General features: G+C 53.6%; 2 protein-coding genes across 6 annotated transcripts in view; one reads left to right on the top strand and one right to left on the bottom strand.

Moving 5' to 3' along the window:
* Positions 1–20,017, bottom strand: part of LOC125635193 (dedicator of cytokinesis protein 2-like) — a 344,043-nt gene that overhangs the window by 113,723 nt on the left and 210,303 nt on the right. The gene's annotated exons all lie outside the window — the stretch shown is intronic.
* The window catches only part of LOC125635196 (uncharacterized), a 38,149-nt gene that overhangs the window by 11,148 nt on the left and 6,984 nt on the right, over positions 1–20,017 (top strand). Inside the window, exons 2-3 of one of the 3 annotated variants that reach the window (XM_048846570.2) lie at positions 3,677–5,811; positions 19,642–19,716. In XM_048846570.2, coding sequence (XP_048702527.1) covers positions 4,154–5,811; positions 19,642–19,716 — 1,733 coding nt within the window. In that variant the 5' untranslated portion in view covers positions 3,677–4,153. Of the gene's footprint in view, positions 1–3,676; positions 5,830–19,641; positions 19,717–20,017 lie in introns of those variants that run through there. The other 2 variants (XM_048846573.2, XM_048846571.2) reach the window with 2 other exon arrangements.

The raw sequence follows: 20,017 nt of genomic DNA, 5'->3' as shown, positions 1-20,017 counted from the left end.
CCTGAGTTCTCTGGAGCATGGACTGTACTTTGTACAGTGCACAGCACAATAGGTCTCTGATCTCTGACTGGGGTTCCTAGGAGTTACCATAATGCATACAATAAATACTAGGGTCCCCAGTCTCTTACAGGGAGAGAACAAAGCCATTACCAGAGTGACAGATCGCTGAGTTGGCACTCCCCTCCCAATGTACTACCTACAGCCCCTTGCCCCAACCCAAGTCAAGCACTCAAGTTAGCAAATGCCAGTGGATCGCACTGGACTGGGACTCAGAAGACCTGGCTTAGTGTCCACGGGCCTGCTGGGTGCCCTTGGGGGAGTTGGTAGAGCCCAAGGTCTGGTTTGACCTGTCCATGGCAGGCACCTGCCATGGCTTAAGCTCAGGCAGAGACTTAGAAAATGGCCTCCGAGAGTGAATGGGGCCTCCCTGGCAGGGGGTCCATGCACTGGATGGAGCCATCAGTTTATTATGGCAAGAATCATAGTGACCCTTCCCCCTGCAGCTACTCCCCCATCCTATTTGGCATCCCCAGGACAGCATGGCCCGAGTCCCGCAGCCTTGTCCCACTGAGGGCACACGCCCAGTGCTTCCTGCCAGCTGTGCTGTGCTCAGAAATGCACAGGGAAGCTCAGGGTTGCCTTTGGGAGGTGGGGTCTGTGTATAAACCCTGAGTGAGTGCTCTCAGGGCAGCCAGTGTGTGCAATGTTCCCCTTTCCTTCCCCAGAGCGGGGTGGGGGTGGTTCTCACTGTACTAGGCAGCACTGCCTGAACCCCTCCTGCCTGCTGTACTGGACTCTGGCTGGCTCCTGCTGCGGCTCCCACCCTGCTGCAGCTCCCACCCTGCAGCTCTCGGGAACAGCAGCGCGCTGGGTGCTGTAGAAGGAGGTTGCAGCTCACTCAGTCCCTTGAGTAATGACTCTCTCCAGCCTGTTGCTGTCCATACTAACTAGGTGTCCCATCTATTGTGTCTTCATTTCATTCTGCCTTACAAGCATCTCCCTACGTCTAGGCACGGCTCCAAGAGCAGGAAGGAAATTGCCCTGCGACTGGGCGTCTGGCTGGGTGGCGCGTTGAGCAGAATGCTGAGCAGAAAGCTGCAGCATCAGGCACTGGGTGGCAGGCTGGTTGTGGGCACCACCCTCCACCACTCCAGAAGGGGATGCCCCAAGGCGGGAGGGATCAGACAGCTCCCTCCCAGCTCTGGTTTGGTTTTGCTAAGCTCTGAGCTGTGCAGCTTGCTGCTCGCTGCGGGAGGGGTCGGGAATCCAGCTCACTCAGCAGCTGGGAACTTTGCTTGTTCTCAGCACCTGCTAACTCTTGGCCACTCTGCTGAGTCGTCAGCTTGGTTACAGCAAGAACGAGCTGCAAGGGATGTGGCCGCAGCAATGCCGGCTGTGCAGAGTTCCCAGAATGAGGCACTGTGGGGGGCAGGACAGGGCGTGCTCTAGGGAGCAGGGCCTGAATGCGGGCTGCAGGGGGTGTTCCCTTCTATACCAGGCCCAGCCTTGCACACATGCTGTAGGGAGCAAGGCAGCAGCACTGGAAGGGTGCGGAGGGAGGGGTGTGGGGCGCGGGGGGGTTTTGGAGTTGCTCTGCTCCTCGCCCACTCAGCAGGTACCTCTGGATATTCACAGACCTTGGACATCAGGGACACTTTGTGTATGTCTACACTGCCCATGTTACAGCACGGCTGTGGTGACGTGGGCAGTGTAGTCATGCTTTATTGCCCGGGGAGAGCTCTCTTGGAGATAAAAAATAACCACCCCGAAAGAGCGGAGGTAGCTGTCTATACTGGTGCTTTTCAGTGCTAAAACGTTTCTCGCTCAGGGGGTGTTTTTTCACACCCCTGAACGACTAAAGTTTTAACGCTGAAAGTGGCAGTGTAAACACAGCTTAAATTGCAAGGCCAAGGAGCATTGCTCCTGGCGTGTTAGTGGCTCTAACTGTCCCTGCAGCTCCAAAGCAGTTCCTCTCCGTGAGTTCTTCTCTGAAATGAGCTGTTAGACTCTTCCACATCCCCTGAGCTGCCTGGAGGGTGGCAGGGGGCAACTCAAGAAAGGCTGCTGAGCATGTGCTGTGCTGTGCTGCATGCAGGAGGGAGTGGGGAAACCCAGCTGGGGCAGACGGGAGGCAGGAATGGAAGGAGAGCGGAGATGACTGGAGTTGGTATAGGGTACAGCAGGAGATGTATGCCTGAGTGTGATTTGGGATCAAGGGGTGGTGGAGTGCGGGTGTGCATGCCTCTCACACAGTCGGGGTAGTGGGAATGGGTGCGTGTGTGCTCACTGCAGAGCTGATGTGGCAGGGAAGACGTGTCGGTGCCCACGCTGGGAAGCATGTGTGCGGGTGGGTGCAGCATTATGAAACAGACCTTAGGGCACTCTCCTGCCCTGGGCTGGGCTAGTAGCTGTATCTACCATTGCTTACAGAAATAGAACCGAGGGCCCTGCAGTGGCCAGTGACTCCAATTGCCTCTGACACGAGGAGCGATAGGGGCCTAAACTCAGCTGCAGTGCCTGAAGGGAGGGAAGGGGAAGGGTTCTGTGCCATGTCATTTAGATACAATGCACGGCAAACCTAGAGCCTCCAGGTGGCAGGCGGGGGTCTCTGAGTAAAATCCCAACACAGCTGAGTTGGAAAAGTCCCTGCTCCTCCAGACGAGATTGCTTTATGGACTGTCCCGGGCACCCACACCTAGAGTAGTGGGGGGAATAAAGGGCGGCTGCAGGCAGAGCGCCCGGGTCTGGAGTAGCCGGGGGGAATGAGGGGTGGCTGCAGGTGGAGCGCCCGGGGCTGGAGTAACCAGGAGGAATGAGGGGCGGCTGCAGGCGGAGCGCCCGGGCCTGGAGTAGCAGGAGGAATAATGGGTGGCAGCAGGCAGAGCGCCCGGGCCTGGAGTAGCGGGGGGACTGAAGTTCAGGATTGAGGACCATCAGCCTTGCTTTGTGTGGGGGAGCCAAGGGTTGGAATGGGGAGAGGGAGCAGCAGGTTGAGACTGAGGGGAATCAGCAGAATTGATGGGGGGGAGGGTGCCCTTGAATGGAAGAGCAAGGGCTGGACACCTTCCACTCAGAAAAGCAACATGCAGGGACTTGTAGTTCCCACAGGTTGCCTCTTTGTATTCGAAATGGGAACAGATGCAGCCCTTGGACTCCTGCTGAACTGCCAGCAGTGCCCTCCGTGGAGCAGCAGGAAGGCTGCTGGCTCAGGGCTGATGCACATTCTCTCACTGGCCCATTCACCATGTTTGGTGTAAGCTGGCTCCCTGCACCCAGGACCCCGGCCTGTCACTGCCCTGCGTGGAGCTGGCTCCCTGGCACAGCCTGTCTGCCCTGCACCGAGCTCGGTGCACTTAGCCCCACTGTGGCAGAGCTATTTTTAACAGTTTCTTCTGCTTGAATTGAGCTGTGAACTTGTACTGTGTTTATGCTACAGGGGCTTCCTTTTCCCCTTTTGCTGAAGAGGCAGCGCGGGAGATCAGAACCTGTCTCTCTGGGTTTGTGATCTTGCCTGAGCTGAGAGGGAGGGCTCGAAAGGGGCCAGCAACTCTGTGCGGAGACAGCCATGTGTGCTAGAAACTTTGCTGCCCTTGGGAGGGAACGTGAGAGGAGACCGTGACGTGCTGCAGCTCCTGTGCTGGCTCCATGCTCACACAGTCTCTCTCTGTCTCTGCAGGTCCAAGGGAGCGTAGGGGCCATGAGCTGGGCCTGGACCTGCTGCCATCCTGCCCCCAGGGGGGCCAACCCTGGGGGTGACTAAGAAGGAAAAGCAGCCAGGAGAATGGACTCCTGGTGCCCCAGACCAGGCTCAGGGCCAGCTATGCTGGGGCACTTTGTCGGAAGCTTTAGGGGCAAAGGACAGAGGCAGGACGGCCAGGACAGCATGCCAAGAAGCCTCAATGCTGCATCTCCTCTTCAGCTTTCCTCCTGGTCGCCAGTCCATCAGCGAGACCCACAGGCAGCAGAGGATGAAACCAACTGCCCCCCTGCCCAAGCCATGGGCAGCCCTTAGCACGGGTCTCCTGCCGCAGCTCTGACAGGCGGAGGAGATGCTCCCTCCGCCAGGTTGCAGCGCGTGTACTGCAGCTTCCCAAGCAGCAGGACGGAGGAGCATGGGCGTGGAGCCTCGGGCCTGAGGGCGGGGCGGCACGAGATGGTCAGTAAGGAGACCAGCCCCTGCCTGGCTCGGAGAAGTGAGGGCAGCCCGGAGAAAGCCATGACAGTACGCTCGGTGCTGCTCAACCGCGACTCGCCCGACATCGAGACCCGCCTCAAGCGCCGACGCAGCCGCACCCAGCAGGTGCGCTTCAAGGACCTGGTAGACGGTAACCCTGGGGAGGAGGTGAGCCCCCCCCAGGAGCCAGCAGCCACACCCGACACCAACACCCCATGTGCCTCTACGCCCCCCCGGGACTCCCCGGAGCTGGTGGCAAACTATGTCTCGGACGCCCAATGGAGCTGGCACCAGGCCAAGCCGCACTCACTGACGCTGCCTGTGCCCAGCAAGGTGTGTCTGAGCACGGCCATCCAGACGTCCCCCCGCCTCCAGCAGCAATGCCCAGCCTCCCGCGTCTGCAGCAAGAGCACCTGCGACTTCACCCAGGAGGAGGTGCTGGCCACCGCCTGGGAGCCCAGCAAGAGCCAGACAGGCTGCAGGGGCCCAGCCAGGGCACCCGCCTCTGCCAGAGCCAGCAGGGATCTCCCCCAGTGCACCCTCACCAGCCTTTCCGCACACAACCACCTCCCTGCCTCCCCCCTCGCCCAGCACACCAGCAGAGAGGGGCAGCCAGGCCCCGCTCCACATGCCACTTTGTGCCACGGGCTGACTCCACCGCCCAGGGCTCCTTGCCCACCTTATCCAGGGACCATCAAGTGTACCGCTGCCAACTATACCTCCCAGCAAAAGGGCTGCCCCCCAGTGCCCAGCCCCAGCCTCTGCTCCTCCCAGCCCCCTGCATACACCAGGAACTGTGGGAGCCCTAAGGATAGCCACGGTGCCCCTGCTCCATGGCCCCTGCACCCTCCCTCTGTGCCATGTGGACAGCCTGGGCCACCTGCAGAGCCACAGCCTTGGAGCAGGAGCCAGTCTGAGCAGGACCTGCCATGCCAGCCTGCTCATAACTGCATGACCGGCAGCCATGGGCTCAGCCAACCAGCTCAGTGTCCCTCCCAAGGAGACCCCGCCGCTGCCCTGCAACAACGCCACAGCTCGTCCTGGGGCAGCCCCCGCTGCCTCCCTTCAAACCACAGCCCCAGCACAGTCCTGCCACCACCAAACCAGCCCAGTTCTACAGCCACCATGCTGAAGAAGACACCAGCCACCCTCAGCCACCAGGCTCCCAGCAGTGGACAGTCCCAACCTGTGGCTGCAAGGCCCAGTGTCTGCAGCCGGCTAAAAGCTATCCAGACTGAGTGTGGCCTCATGAACTTGGAGGAGCCTCAGCAACTGATCTCCACATCCAGCCAGGGGCACCCCCCAAGGACACAGCAATTCACCCGGATTCCTGAGGTCCCCTGGAGCAACGAGCCGCTGGGCGAGCCCTGTCTGACAGCCGAGCAGCTGGAGACTCTGCACCAGGTTCAGGACCTTCTGCAATTGGTGGCTGCAGCCAAAGGGCAAGTGGGTTTGTCCAAGGGGGATGAGCATTTCCTAACATCTCGGGGACATGTGAGCGTGGGACCCGGACAAATGGGGGACCTACAGTCACAGCTGCAGTCCCTGGAAGGGGTGCTGGAGACCAGCCAACAAACCATCAAGGTGCTGCTGGATGTCATCCAGGACCTGGAGAAGAAGGAGGCCCAGCGGGATGGGTGAGCAGCAGGGTGCAGGTGGGCTGCCAGGGAGGGTGCAATGCTGTGGGGGAAGACAAGGTGCACGGACTCACCACCATAGGTTTGGCTCGATCAAATGAGGTGTCAGGTCAGGAAAGGATAACACGACTCCAGGGAACTACTGTCCAAACAGCACTGACAAAATGCCAGCCCGCTGACCCCCACCTGTCCATGATGCACCAGCCCCACACTTGCCTGCTCTCAGCCCTCCCCATGCCAACACACACCTGCCCTCCCCCTTCCCCTACACGTCACGGGTAGTCCAGTCTGCCAGCCAGGGTAAAGCACAGGGATGAGTGTGTGTCATGGGAGCTGAGATTCACAAACTCCTCTCAGACAGGGGCCACCAGACGTCCCTTAGATGGGAACTGCTGTCAATCCCTCCTGAGCCAGGTAGGATTCAAACCGGTGCCCTCCAGAAGAAAGGCTCCGGAGCTCATTAGCACTATCCTGAAGCAGCCAGGCCCCATACATACTATTGCTACCCCTTGGCAAGTGAGGCTGCTGTCTGGAAAGATCAGTTCAAGTGCAGACTTTTCTGCAGCTCACACAGGCAGCGTCTTCTCCTCTCTGCATACACAGGCAATGCCTCCCACCAGTGCGCTCAGTTGCTAGCAAACCCACTGCACAATTAAATGTCCTACCTTCTTAGAGGGACAGTTCCCATTAAACAAAATACAAACCCTAAAACTACACCAGTAAAACAAATATTAACACACCATCCAAATTTACCTCTGTCAAGGTTCCTTACCCACTCTGAACTCTACGGTACAGATGTAGGGACCTGCATGCAAGACCCCCTAAGCTTATTCTTACCAGCTTAGGTTAAAACTTCCCCAATGTACAAACTTTGCCTTGTCCTTGAACTGTATGCTGCCACCACCAAGCATTTTAAACAAAGAACAGAGAAAGAGCCCACTTGGAGATGTCTTTCCCCAAAATATCCCCCCAAGCTCTACACCCCCTTTCCTGGGGAAGGCTTGATAAGAATCCTCACCAATTTGTACAGGTGAACACAGACCCAAACCCTTGGATCTTAAGAACAATGGAAAATCAATCAGGTTCCTAGAAGACAGGTTTCAGAGTAACAGCCGTGTTAGTCTGTATTCGCAAAAAGAAAAGGAGGACTTGTGGCACCTTAGAGACTAACCAATTTATTTGAGCATAAGCTTTTGTGAGCTACAGCTCACTTCATCAGATGCATACTGTGGAAAGTGTAGAAGATCTTTTTATATACACACAAAGCATGAAAAAATACCTCCTCCCACCCCACTCTCCTGCTGGTAATAGCTTATCTAAAGTGATCACTCTCCTTACAATGTGTATGATAATCAAGTTGGGCCATTTCCAGCACAAATCCAGGTTTTCTCACCCCCCCCCCCCCACACACAAACCCACTGTCCTGCTGGTAATAGCTTATCTAAAGTGACCACTCTCATTACAATGTGTATGATAATCAAGTTGGGCCATTTCCAGCACAAATCCAGGGTTTAACAAGAACGTCTTGGGGGGGGGGGTAGGAAAAAACAAGGGGAAATAGGTTACCTTGCATAATGACTTAGCCACTCCCAGTCTCTATTCAAGCCTAAGTTAATTGTATCCAATTGTATCTACAACCTATCCTGAAGGATGACCCAACACTCTCACAAATCTTGGGAGACCGGCCAGTCCTTGCCTACAGACAACCCCTCAACCTGAAGCAAATACTCACCAGCAACCACATACCACACAACAGAACCACTAACCCAGGAACCTATCCTTGCAGCAAAGCCCGTTGCCAACATATCTATTCAGGGGACACCATCACAGGGCCTAATAACATCAGCCACACTATCAGAGGCTCGTTCACCTGCACATCCACCAATGTGATCTATGCCATCATGTGCCAGCAATGCCCCTCTGCCATGTACATTGGTCAAACTGGACAGTCTCTACGTAAAAGAATAAATGGACACAAATCAGATGTCAAGAATTATAACATTTATAAACCAGTCGGAGAACACTTCAATCTCTCTGGTCACGCGATTACAGACATGAAAGTTGCTATATTACAACAAAAATACTTCAAATCCAGACTCCAGCGAGAAACTGTTGAATTGGAATTCATTTGCAAATTGGATACAATTAACTTAGGCTTGAATAGAGACTGGGAGTGGCTAAGTCATTATGCAAGGTAACCTATTTCCCCTTGTTTTTTCCTACCCTCCTCCCCCCCCCAGACGTTCTTGTTAAACCCTGGATTTGTGCTGGAAATGGCCCACCTTGATTATCATACACATTGTAAGGAGAGTGATCACTTTAGATAAGCTATTACCAGCAGGAGAGTGTGGTGGGAGGAGGTATTTTTTCATGCTTTGTGTGTATATAAAAAGATCTTCTACACTTTCCACAGTATGCATCTGTCACGGAGTCCCCGGGCGATGCTCTGGAACTGCTCCCCATGAAGCCAGTCAGGACTCTGGGGCAGTCGCCTTTCTGTGAGCAGCCTGTCTGCAGGACACGCAGCTCACACAGCTTCCACCTTCCTGGGTCTGACCTCGGAGCATTCAGCATCCTCTGCCCCTCCGTGCGCTTCCCACAGCGAGTCCGCTCAGGCGGGGCTCCTGGGGAAGCCAGAGGGTCCTGCACCCCAACTTCGCAGTCAGACGGGACTCTCAGCCAGCCAGTAAAACAGAAGGTTTATTAGACGACAGGAACATGGTCTAAAACAGAGCTTGCAGGTGCAGAGAACGGGACCCCTCAGCTGGGTCCATTTTGGGGGGCAGTGAGCCAGACAACCACGTCTGCACTTCACTCCATGTCCCAGCCAGCCCCAAACTGAAAACCCCCTCCAGCCCCTCCTCCTCTGGGCTTTGTTCCTTTCCCGGGCCAGGTGGTCACCTGATTCCTTTGTTCTCCAACCCTTTAGCTCTCACCTTGCAGGGGGGGAAGGGCCCAGGCCATCAGTTGCCAGGAAACAGGGTGTCGGCCATTCTCTGTGTCCAGACCCCTGCACACACCTGCCCTCTAGGGCTCTGCAATGATCATACACCCTTACTCCACCCCCTAGATACTTAAGAACTGCATAGGGGAAACTGAGGCACCCCCACAATATTCAGAGGAAACATTAAGAACAGGCCCACTTCGTCACATCTCTCCCCCCTTCGAGATCGAACTGAGCGGGGTCACTTTACCCGGTGACCTGGGGAAGTTTGAAGCCACCAATGTTCCCATGGATGCCCCAGCATCTCTCCCATTCCTTGGTAGGAGTTACACCAGGCCCTTCCAGTTTCACGCCCTCCCTTAGGTCGGGGGTGGTCGATAGCACTAGCAGGCTGCATGTGGGAAGGTTTCTGCAGCCCATGCCCTTTGGCCACCCCAAAACCCCAGGGGGTCAAACTGGGATTGGGTTTTCTCCCAGAGCTCCAGTCTGGAGGGCTGCAATTCGGGCTCTCTTGGTTAAGGGCCCCCATCTTGACCTGGGCCACATACTGTTCACTTACAGAACTAGCATGGAGACATCCCTTTCCCAACAACCTTGTCTCCCCAACAAGCTGGCCAAACACAGCCACTTGGTTATAGGACGGTATACCTTTCTTAACAGCTTTCACTCCATCTGAGACCTTCTCAAAGCTCTCCACACTGGATCTTTCAACAGGAAAGTCAGTGGATCCATTCACAACAGAAAATTTCTGGCTGTTAGGAACTGAAACTTTCTTGATTAAATCATTTTCACACCCTTCAGTTGCAGTAAACTGCTTGCAAAGACTCCATGAGGATTCCTTTCCCAAGGGCTTTTCTATGCAACAATTCACCCCTCCCAGAAATTCTGCTCTTACCCTCTTTACCTAGGGCTTGCTCTAGGGGAACACTTTCCTGAGCAACTACAGACTCTTTCTGGGTCTCCCTTACATCCCGAATCACCTCTGGCCCATCAGGCGGATTCCTACACAATCCCCTTTCAGGCAAACTTACAGACTTCCTAGATAAAAGGTTAGAAGCATTCTCCTTCCCTTTGCCACACACAAGTTCAGGAATCTTTTCCTTCTTGCTACAGGTTTCCACACCCTCAGTAGGTAACACAATCACACACCTTCATGCTCTCCTTGTGCCCTGGCTAGGATCTCACCCTGATTAGACAGAGTTGCTCCACCCTTTCCAACAACACACTAGCAACAGGCAAAAATACAAGCACCAGAATTGTCTGGTCTCGGGGATTTTACATAGACCCTAACTGGATGCGACCTAGTTACAGAGCCATTCTCCCGAGCAGACAGAAACTTAGGACCCTTCCCTTCCTGGGCTTTAGCTGAATCCAGAACCAGCTCTGAGACAACTGCACGACCCTCAACCATCACAGGCTGAAAGGCCCCTTCTGTCTGCTCCACAGACCAAGAAGAGCCGGACACACTTTCTCCTTTACCAGACACACAGGTTGGGATCTCATTCCCTTTGTCCCAGCACACAAGGCTGGTCACAGACAACTGCTTGGAGATCAGGGTAGCTCCCTCCATAGGCAAGTCAATACCCCTGACAGACAGAGACCCATTTCCTTCACTGTCCCAATTCTCCACCCAGCTAACAGGTAAGGTCCAGGGACTCTCATCTTCCACTCTCCTCGCCTTCCCACCCTGCTGACTGGACACAGCCATCAGCTCACAAGGCTGCCTAGGCTCATCCAAACTTCCCTTACCAAGCACCTTGCCACTCCCCACAGATCCCCTGCCCTGCCTGTGTCTCCCCCCACTCAGCTGGGGTCTCAGCTCCCACTGTGCTCAGCACTGCCCTTGCTGTCCCAGTGGGGGCAGGCAGCAAGCTCGCTGCTTTCCTCAATGCATCAGAGCCAGCGAGAGTCCCCAGTCTGGTGTGCAAGGGGGCAGGGAGCATCTCTCTGTCCCACCGAGTCCCAGGGGTCTGGTTACAGGCAGGCAGGTAGCCTGAGCCTAGCAGCTCCTCCCTGCTGCCAGCCAGGTCATCTGCATTTTCACTGACCATTTCCCTCTCCACCGATTGGTTCCCTGGATTCAAATTCAAACCCTCGGCAGTTACAGGAGCAGGGCCTGGATCCTGTCCCAAAGAGACACAGTCACCCCACAACAGGGTCTCGCAGCTGGTGTCCTGGGGCACCCCAACGGCCAGCCAGCCCAACCCCTCCTGGGTCTGCACAGGGATCTGGGCCATAGGCAGGGCGAGGGGCTTCGTCCCTGGGACCCTCACCCAGCTCACACAGGCCCTCAGCCTCTGAGGCTGCACCACCCAGGGTCTGACACCAGTTCTCTCTGTCCCAGGATCTCGCCACCCCAGGAATGTCTCCCCATTGACCATCACCTTCCACTCCCACTGGGGGTCCGAGGGGCCCGACCCCAGGGAACTCCACACAGACATATAGGTTGGGGTCAGGAGTGGGAGCCTGTCCACCTCCCCACCCATCTGGCTGATGGAGTCTGTGGCCTTGGGACCCAGCAAGGGAGCTAGACACCGGGGTTTTCCGCAGGGTCCCCCTGGTTCAGATCTCCAGCCTGCTCAAAGGCAGTGAGGTGGGCATCCACACACCCCCCCTTAACTAGGGGCAGCAATTTAGTCTCGAGGTTCCCTGCAGAACTGGCCCCCCGGGATCTATCCCCACTCACCCCGGGGAGGTCCCCTCGGCCTCTCCGCCCCACCACCGCCAGTTCATCCTGCTGCTGCTTCTGCAGCTCTTTCTCGGGCTCTCGCTGTCTCCCACGGTCCTCTTGCTCTCTCAGACTCCGCTCCAATCCCGTCCGTCTCGATCCCCTGATGGGGAACCCGATCGTGAAGACCCTCGTCTGGTCGGGGACAGGAGTCTTGGCGATGCCTGGCTCCCGCTTCAGCTGCTCCCAGATCCTGCTATAGCCCCAGTTGGGGTCAGGAATCTGTTCCTTAGAGCAGTCATCCTCCTCCAGCTGCACGATTAACTCTGCTTTGGTGAACTTTCCAACGCTCAACCCTCTCTTTTTGCACAGGGTTACAATGTCCTTCTTAAGGAGACGGTGACAGGCCATCACTCCGCTCCTCCCAAGTTGTTGTGGACTCACAGGCCTGTGTGCTCTCAGCTCCCCACGGTTTCCAGGGAGAACCCCTAGTGTGACAGCCCTTCTCGAGGTCACCACCTCTTTGCCAGGGTCGAGCTGCAGACTCCTCCGCCCCTTGGACTGCTCGCTGCAATCCCCAGGGGAACCCTGTTACTGCACAGTCCTTCTCGCTGGTCACACACTCCCAGGGGTTAACCGCCCCCCGAAACCGCTCCTCTCTGAGCCTTCAGCAGGCCTGGTCCTCGGCAATCCCCCTTCGTGTTACTGCTCCCCAGTCACTTACTGCAGGAAGCACCATCCACGGGGTGCAGTACATCCCACCGCTGCCACCAGTTGTCACGGAGTCCCCGGGCGATGCTCTGGAACTGCTCCCCATGAAGCCAGTCAGGACTCTGGGGCAGTCGCCTTTCTGTGAGCAGCCTGTCTGCAGGACACACAGCTCACACAGCTTCCACCTTCCTGGGTCTGACCTCGGAGCATTCAGCATCCTCTGCCCCTCCGTGCGCTTCCCACAGCGAGTCCGCTCAGGCGGGGCTCCTGGGGAAGCCAGAGGGTCCTGCACCCCAACTTCGCAGTCAGACGGGACTCTCAGCCAGCCAGTAAAACAGAAGGTTTATTAGACGACAGGAACATGGTCTAAAACAGAGCTTGCAGGTGCAGAGAATGGGACCCCTCAGCTGGGTCCATTTTGGGGGGCAGTGAGCCAGACAACCACGTCTGCACTTCACTCCATGTCCCAGCCAGCCCCAAACTGAAAACCCCCTCCAGCCCCTCCTCCTCTGGGCTTTGTTCCTTTCCCGGGCCAGGTGGTCACCTGATTCCTTTGTTCTCCAACCCTTCAGCTCTCACCTTGCAGGGGGGAAGGGCCCAGGCCATCAGTTGCCAGGAAACAGGGTGTCGGCCATTCTCTGTGTCCAGACCCCTGCACACACCTGCCCTCTAGGGCTCTGCAATGATCATACACCCTTACTCCACCCCCTAGATACTTAAGAACTGCATAGGGGAAACTGAGGCACCCCCACAATATTCAGAGGAAACATTAAGAACAGGCCCACTTCGTCACAGCATCCGATGAAGTGAGCTGTAGCTCACGAAAGCTTATGCTCAAATAAATTGGTTAGTCTCTAAGGTGCCACAAGTACTCCTTTTCGTTCTTAGAAGAAGAATTTTAATTAAAGAAAAGGTAAAAGAATCACCTCTGTAAAATCAGGGTGGTAAATACCTTACAGGGTAATCAGATTAAAAACATAGAGCATCCCTCTAGGCAAAACCTTAAGATGCAAAGAGACAAAACCAGGAATATACATTCCATCCAGCACAGCTTATTTTATCAGCCATTCAACAGAAGGAAATTTAAAGCATTTCTAGCTAGATTACTTACTAACAGTTGTAAGGCTGCATTCCTGATCTGTTCCCGGCAAAAGCATCACACAGACAGACGAACCCTTTGTTCCCCCAGCTCCAGATTTGAAAGTATCTTGTCTCCTCATTGGTCATTTTGGTCAGGTGCCAGCGAGGTTATCTTAGCTTCTTAACCCTTTATAGGTGAAAGGGTTTTGCCTCTGGCCAGGATGGATTTTATAGCCCTGTATACAGAAAGGTGCTTACCCTTCCCTTTATATTTATGACAACCTCTCTGTAGGATGGTTTGCAATATAAGATAACAATATTAATTGCAGAGTCCTCACATTGTGAGAGTCATTAACAGAGTTTGAACCCATGAGTTGTAGAGCCACACACAGACTTCCACAGCTATGGGAAGTGAGGGGTGAGGAAAGCTTGCTAATATCCTGTGTGTGGGTCAGCCCGTCGAGAAAGACATGACACATTTTGTCCCAAGCACACAACTGTTTGGGAACTAGTGGTGGGATGCTGCGTATCAGGGTTACTGGTTTCTGTTCTTAGCACTGGGGACACAGTATGATGTAGTGGTTGTAGATATCACAGCCAAACATAACACTTCAGGCTGAGTTGTCTGCAAGGACTGAATTCAAGGCTTGGCTCTAAAAGCACAGCCAACTCCATTAACATGGAAGTAGTAATAGACTCAGGTTATGTTCACACTGCAAAACCCCCTCCTCAACAGTGAGTCTCAGAGCCCAGGTCAACTGATGCGGGCTTGGCCTGTGGCCCTGAAAATAGCAGTGTAAACATTTGGGCTTGGGCTGGAGCCTGGCTCTGGGGCCTCAACCCCTTTCACGGGGTTTCAGAGCCTGGGCTCTAGCCAAAACCTGAATGTCTGAGCTGCTATTTTAGCCCCATAGCGTGAGCCCTGCCAGCACCAGTTCGTTGATCCGGGCACTGAGATTTGCTGCCACAGGTGTGGCTTGTTTCTTTTTGCAGTGTAGACCTACCCTCAGAATCCTCCATATGTGGTGTACCACCAGAGAGTGACACCAAGCCTCACTGCATCAGTGGGGTTACACATGCACATAATTTGGCACATTGCTTCAGAAAGGCCGCAGGGCAAAGTGGATGAGAATTGGGTCTATCATATTAAGCACATGGATTCTAGTCCTAGGCCTACCTGTAGAGACCTGTTGGAACCTCCTAGTTATTTGTAAAACAGGTAAATGCTAGCTGCCTTCTTCTAAGGTGGTGGTGTGAGCCCTGGGTTACTAGTGGTTGGGAAGGGCAAAAAAATATTTGCACCAGGGGAAGAGCTGGGATTAGAACTCATGTTCTCCTGGTTTACAGCTCAGTATGCCTTGTCTTCCCTAAGTTTCGGGCATGTGTGTATCCTGCCACTTTCCCTTTCCTGTACAATGTGGATTGGCAGAGACGACCGCAAGACTCAGCAGGCAATTCGGACTGCTCTCGCCAGAAAAAGGAAGATGCAGCAACTGTGAGAGCACAGACTGACTCCCCAAGGCACCCCAGTTGGGGGTCCAGGCCTCCCTGCTGTGTGCGGTCAGGTCTCTCCGAACAAAGCACTCAGTATTCATGTCTGTTCATTTCACTGATTCTGCTGTTCCTGAGAATGGGGACGTGGGAGCAGCACCAGTGCCCCTGACCCATGCCTTGACTTGTTCCTTGACTTTAGCAAATCTTTTGACATGGTCTCCCACCGTATTCTTGCCAGCAAGTTGAAGTATGGGCTGGATGAATGAACGATGAGGTGGATAGAAAGCTGGCTAGATCGTCGGGCTCAACGTGTAGTGATCAATGGCTCCATGTCTAATTGGCAGCCGGTATCAAGTGGAGTGCCCCAAGGGTCGGTCCTCAGGCTGGTTTTGATCAGTATCTTCATTAGTGATCTGGAGGATGGTGTGGATTGCACCCTCAGCAAGTTTGCAGAGGACACTAAACTGGGAGGAGAGGTAGAAACGCTGGAGGGTAGGGATAGCATACAGAGGGACCTAGACAAATTGGAGGATTGGGCCAAAAGAAATCTGATGAGGTTCAACCAGGAGAAGTGCGGAGTCCTGCATTTAGGACGGAAGAATCCAATGCACCGCTACGGACTAGGGACCGAATGGCTCGGCAGCAGTTCTACAGAAAAGGACCTCAGGGTTACAGTGGAGGAGAAGCTGGATATGAGTCAACAGTGTGCCCTTGTTGCCAAGAAGGCCAATGGCATTTTGGGCTGTATAAGTAGGGGCATAGCGAGCAGATCGAGGGACGTGATCGTTCCCCTCTATTTGACGCTGGTGAGGCCTCGTCTGGAGTACTGTGTCCAGTTTTGGGCCCCATACTATAAGAAGGATGTGGAAAAATTGGAAAGAGTCCAGCGGAGGGCAACAAAAATGATGAGGGGACTGGAACACATGAGTTGTGAGGAGAGGCTGAGGGAACTGGGATTGTTTAGTCTGCAGAAGAGAAGAACGAGGGGGAATTTGATACCTGCTTTCAACTCCCTGAAAGCGGGTTCCAAAGAGGATGGATCTAGACTCTTCTCAGTGGTAGCAGATGACAGAACGAGGAGTAATGGTGTCAAGTTGCAGTGGGGGAGGTTTAGGTTGGATATTAGGAAAAACTTTTTCACTAGGAGGGTGGTGAAACACTGGAATGCGTTACCTAGGGAGGTGGTAGAATCTCCTTCCTTAGAAGTTTTTAAGGTCAGGCTTGACAAGGCCCTGGCTGGGATGATTTAGTTGGGGATTGGTCCTGCTTTGAGCAGGGGGTTGGACTAGATGACCTCCTGAGGTCCCTTCCAACCCTGATATTCTATGATTCTATGCCAGACATGGGGACATAGTGTGAGTCTGCTCCTATCTGGATACCAGAACATCCACCTCTACCAATGTGCCTGAAGCCTGGCCAGTTCTGGTGTCTGCATTTCAAAAAGAATGTTAAAATTTGGAAGGGAGCCAGAGAAGAGCTACAATGATTCGAAGTCTGACAAACCGGCCTTCATAGTGAGAGGCTTAAGAAGCTCAGTCTATGCAGTTTATCCAAGAGAAGGATAAGAGGGGATGTAATCACAATCGGTTACTACCTGCATGGGGAGCAGAGGGCTCGTTAATCTAGCAGACAAAGGCAGAATGAGATCAGTGGCTGAATTCTGAAGCTAGACCAATTCAGGCTAGAAATAAGGAGGAGTTTTTTCTAAGGGTATGTTGCTGTAAGATGGCTATGTAGTCGCGGCATAGTGCTAGGAGAGAGCTTTCCCAGCGCTGTAAAAAACCCACCCCCGTGGGGAGTGGCTCCCAGTGCTGGGGCACTGTCTACACTGCTACTTTACAGCGCTGAAACCTTCCTAGGCAGTCACTGCCTATTTTGTATTTGTGCAATTGATTGTTCCTTCCTAAGTGGAGTACTTTGCATTTGTCCTGATTGAATTTAATCCTATCTATTTGTGACCATTTCTCCAGTTTGTCCAGATCATTTTGAATTCTAATCTTATCCTCCAACCCCTCCCAGCTTGGTATCACCATCCCCAGACTTGATAAGCGTGGTCTCCATGCCATTGTCCAAATCATTGATCAAGATATTGACTAGAATCAGACCCAGAACATATCCCTATGGAACCCTACTCAGTACGCCATTCCAACTTGACAGTGAACCACTGATAACTACTCTCCAGGAACGGTTTTCCAACTTTTTGTGTACCCACCTTATTGTTGGTTTGTCTAAGATCTATGTCTCTAGTTTGTTTATGAGAAGATCATGTGAGACTATCAAAAGCCTTTGTAAAGTTGAGATATATCCCATATACTGCTTCCCCTCGTCCACAAGGCTTCTTGGTTTGACATGACTTGTTCTTGACAAATCCATTTTGACTGTTACTTATCACCTTATTATCTTTGAGGTGCTTACAAACTGATTGTTTGATTATTTGCTCCATTACCTTTATGGGCATTGAATTTAAGATGACTGGTCTATAATTCTCTGGGTTGTCCTTATTCCCCTTTTTATAGACAAGTACTATATTTGCCCTTTTCCAGTCCTCTGGGATCTCTCCTGTCCTCCACGAGTTCTCAAAGATAATTGCTAATGGCTCAGAGATCTCTTCAGCCAGTTCCTTAAATATTCTAGGATGTATTTCCCCAGACCCTGCCGACTTGAAAACATTTAACTTGTCTAAGCAATTCTTAACTTGTTCTTTCCCTATTTTAGCCTCAGGTCCTATCCCATTTACACTGATGTTCACTATATTAGTCATGTGATCACTGCTAGCCTTTTGGCATTTAACATGAATCTGGATACTGTGTGCCGTACTGGCCATCTCACCTCACCTGGTGTACTGCGGAATTAGTGGGGGCTCAGAGATGAAGGAGCAACAAGAATGATTTGAGTCTTGGACAAATTCTCCCATGAGGGTCTGACCAGCCTGGTATTGTTCCCTTAGAGAGGAGATGCATTAGAGGAGACTGGTCTATAAAGTACTGAATGGGCTGGAGATGGGTGGTGGAAGCAGGAGCTCCTGTTCTCCCTGGTTCACAGCACACGGACAGTCAATGAAACTGAATGAGGGAAATTCAAACCGATCAAAGGAAATACTTTCACACACAGTGTAATTATTTTTTGGAACTCTCTGCCACAGGATGGTGTTAGGGTCAAGATCTTATCAAGATTTAAAGAGGGGCTGGGCATCTGCGTGGAGAACAGAGGAATGTACTCGTGTGTGTGAATAGTTGATGCTCAGAAGCAAGTCCTGAAAAGGACTGGCTCCAGCCCTGAGGCAGGGCTTATCACCTCGTAGGCTGGATGAGATCTCAGCTGGAGCAGATGAGCCCACTTCTGCCTACTGCAAGGTTTCTTACACCTTCCGCAGAGACAAATGGTCCTGGCCCCTGTCAGACATGGGAGACTGGGCTAGATGGGTCATGGGGCTGACCCAGGCTGGCTGTCTTTATCTGTCCATCCAGCTTGATCCTTCTAATGGTTTCCTCATCCCACAAACGCTACATTATACCAACAAGGGGCTCTGTCTCCACGCTTCTCACACTGTCAGCTATGCAGGGCACAGGTACAAAGTGTGTGGTGTTTGGGGTGGGATTCACCCCAGGCTTTCTAGAGGCCACAGCCTTCCCAGAGAGCTCAGCGTGCAAAGGACCACCGAATTCTCTGCTAAGCTGCCATGAGGAGGAGCTCCAGCAGGGTGATCATGTAGGGCTGGCACATGGCAGGGGGATCAGGCCTTCTACTGCTCCTACTACCCTGATCTGCAATCTTGTGAGAAGCACAAAGTCCGTTCTGAGTCAAAGAAGGGCTGGGAAGGGTCCCAACCCAGCTTGGCCCTGCACTGAAAATTAAATGATACAAAAATGGGGGGAGTGGTAAATAGTGAAGAGGACAGGTCACTGCTAGAGAGCGAGCTAGATCCCTTGACAACCTGGATGTGAATAAAAAATATGCATTCTAATATGGCTGTATGAGAATGTGTACATCTAGCAACAAAGAACGTAGCCACACTTACAGGATGGGGGACTCTATCCTGGGAGCAGGGACTCTATAAATATCACATGGGGAACAAATATTTAATAAGGGGCTCCTCAGTCCAGCAGAGAAATGTATAACCCGATCCAATGGCTGAACATAGACAAATTCAGGCTGGAAATAAGGTGGAAACTTTTACCAGTGAGAGTAATTAACCTTCGGAACAATTTACTGAGGGTCGAGATGGATTCTCCATCACTGGCAATCTCTCAGTCAAGATTGGCTGTTTTTCTAAAAGCTCTGCTATGGGAATTATTGTGGGGCCGGTCTCTGGCCTGTGCTGTACGCGGGGTCAGACTAGATGATCACAATGGTCCCTTCTGGCCCGGGGAATCTATGCAAACCATCTAGTATCAGTGGCCAGGCAGTGAGCTTATCCTAACCCTCTGCTCACGATGGCATTACCTCCCAGAGATGGGTCAGAGCCACTGTCTCTATTGTGCTGAGGAGAAAGCAGTGGCATGCAGGGTTCCCTCGGAGAATGAGAGGTGGAACCCAGGAGTCCTGGGTTCCTAGAACCCAGCCTTCCTCTCCCATAGCCAAGATCCTGGAAGCTTCCCTGCCCTCCTCTCCAAAAGCTGTGAGTGGTGCTGCCACCCCACCCACAACTCTGCTGTCTGTGGTCCGGATGCTCAGCCTCTCTTCATTAGCCACTCCGTCACGATGCTCTCCATGCCCCTTCTCTCTTTCTTGCCAGTTGCAGTTCTCCAGGACATTTTCTGATCACCCTGGCCCATTGGCTCCTGCTGCGTTGCCTCACTGACATCACTGTCCTACCTATGGCAATGGAGTGATGTCACAGACCCCTGGGGAGTTCTTACAGGGAGGGGACTGAGAGACACTGGGAACAGCAACCCCAGGGCTCCTTGCTCATGGGGCTTCTGCTCTGTTGTAGGAGACACTCATACCGGACAGGGCAGGATATCGCCAACTGTGGGACCTGCCGGGACTGCGCCTGCATCATCTACAGGTAAGAGCCACCTCACCAACCCCAGTGTGCTTGACCCCTGTCTCTGCCCCAGGCCCCTCCTCCACTCCACCCCTTCCCCCAAGGCCCCACCCCTGCCCCGCCTCTTCCTGCACCCACTCCATCCCCACCCTGCCTCTTCCTACCCAGTTCCATCCCTCCCCCAAACATGCCACATCCTCGCTCCTCCCCCATCCCTCCCAGCCTCCTGCACACCACGAAACAGCTGATCGCAGCAGGTGGGAGGCACGGGGAGAGAGGAGGAGGCGCTGATCTCCAGAGCCACCGGCAGACAGGAAGCACA

Source organism: Caretta caretta, chromosome 4 (genome assembly GCF_965140235.1).
Source record: "Caretta caretta isolate rCarCar2 chromosome 4, rCarCar1.hap1, whole genome shotgun sequence".
In the NCBI taxonomy this organism is placed as follows: Eukaryota; Metazoa; Chordata; order Testudines; family Cheloniidae; genus Caretta; species Caretta caretta.
Note: the sequence above shows the minus strand (reverse complement) of the source record. Positions and strands in the feature narration are given on the sequence as shown.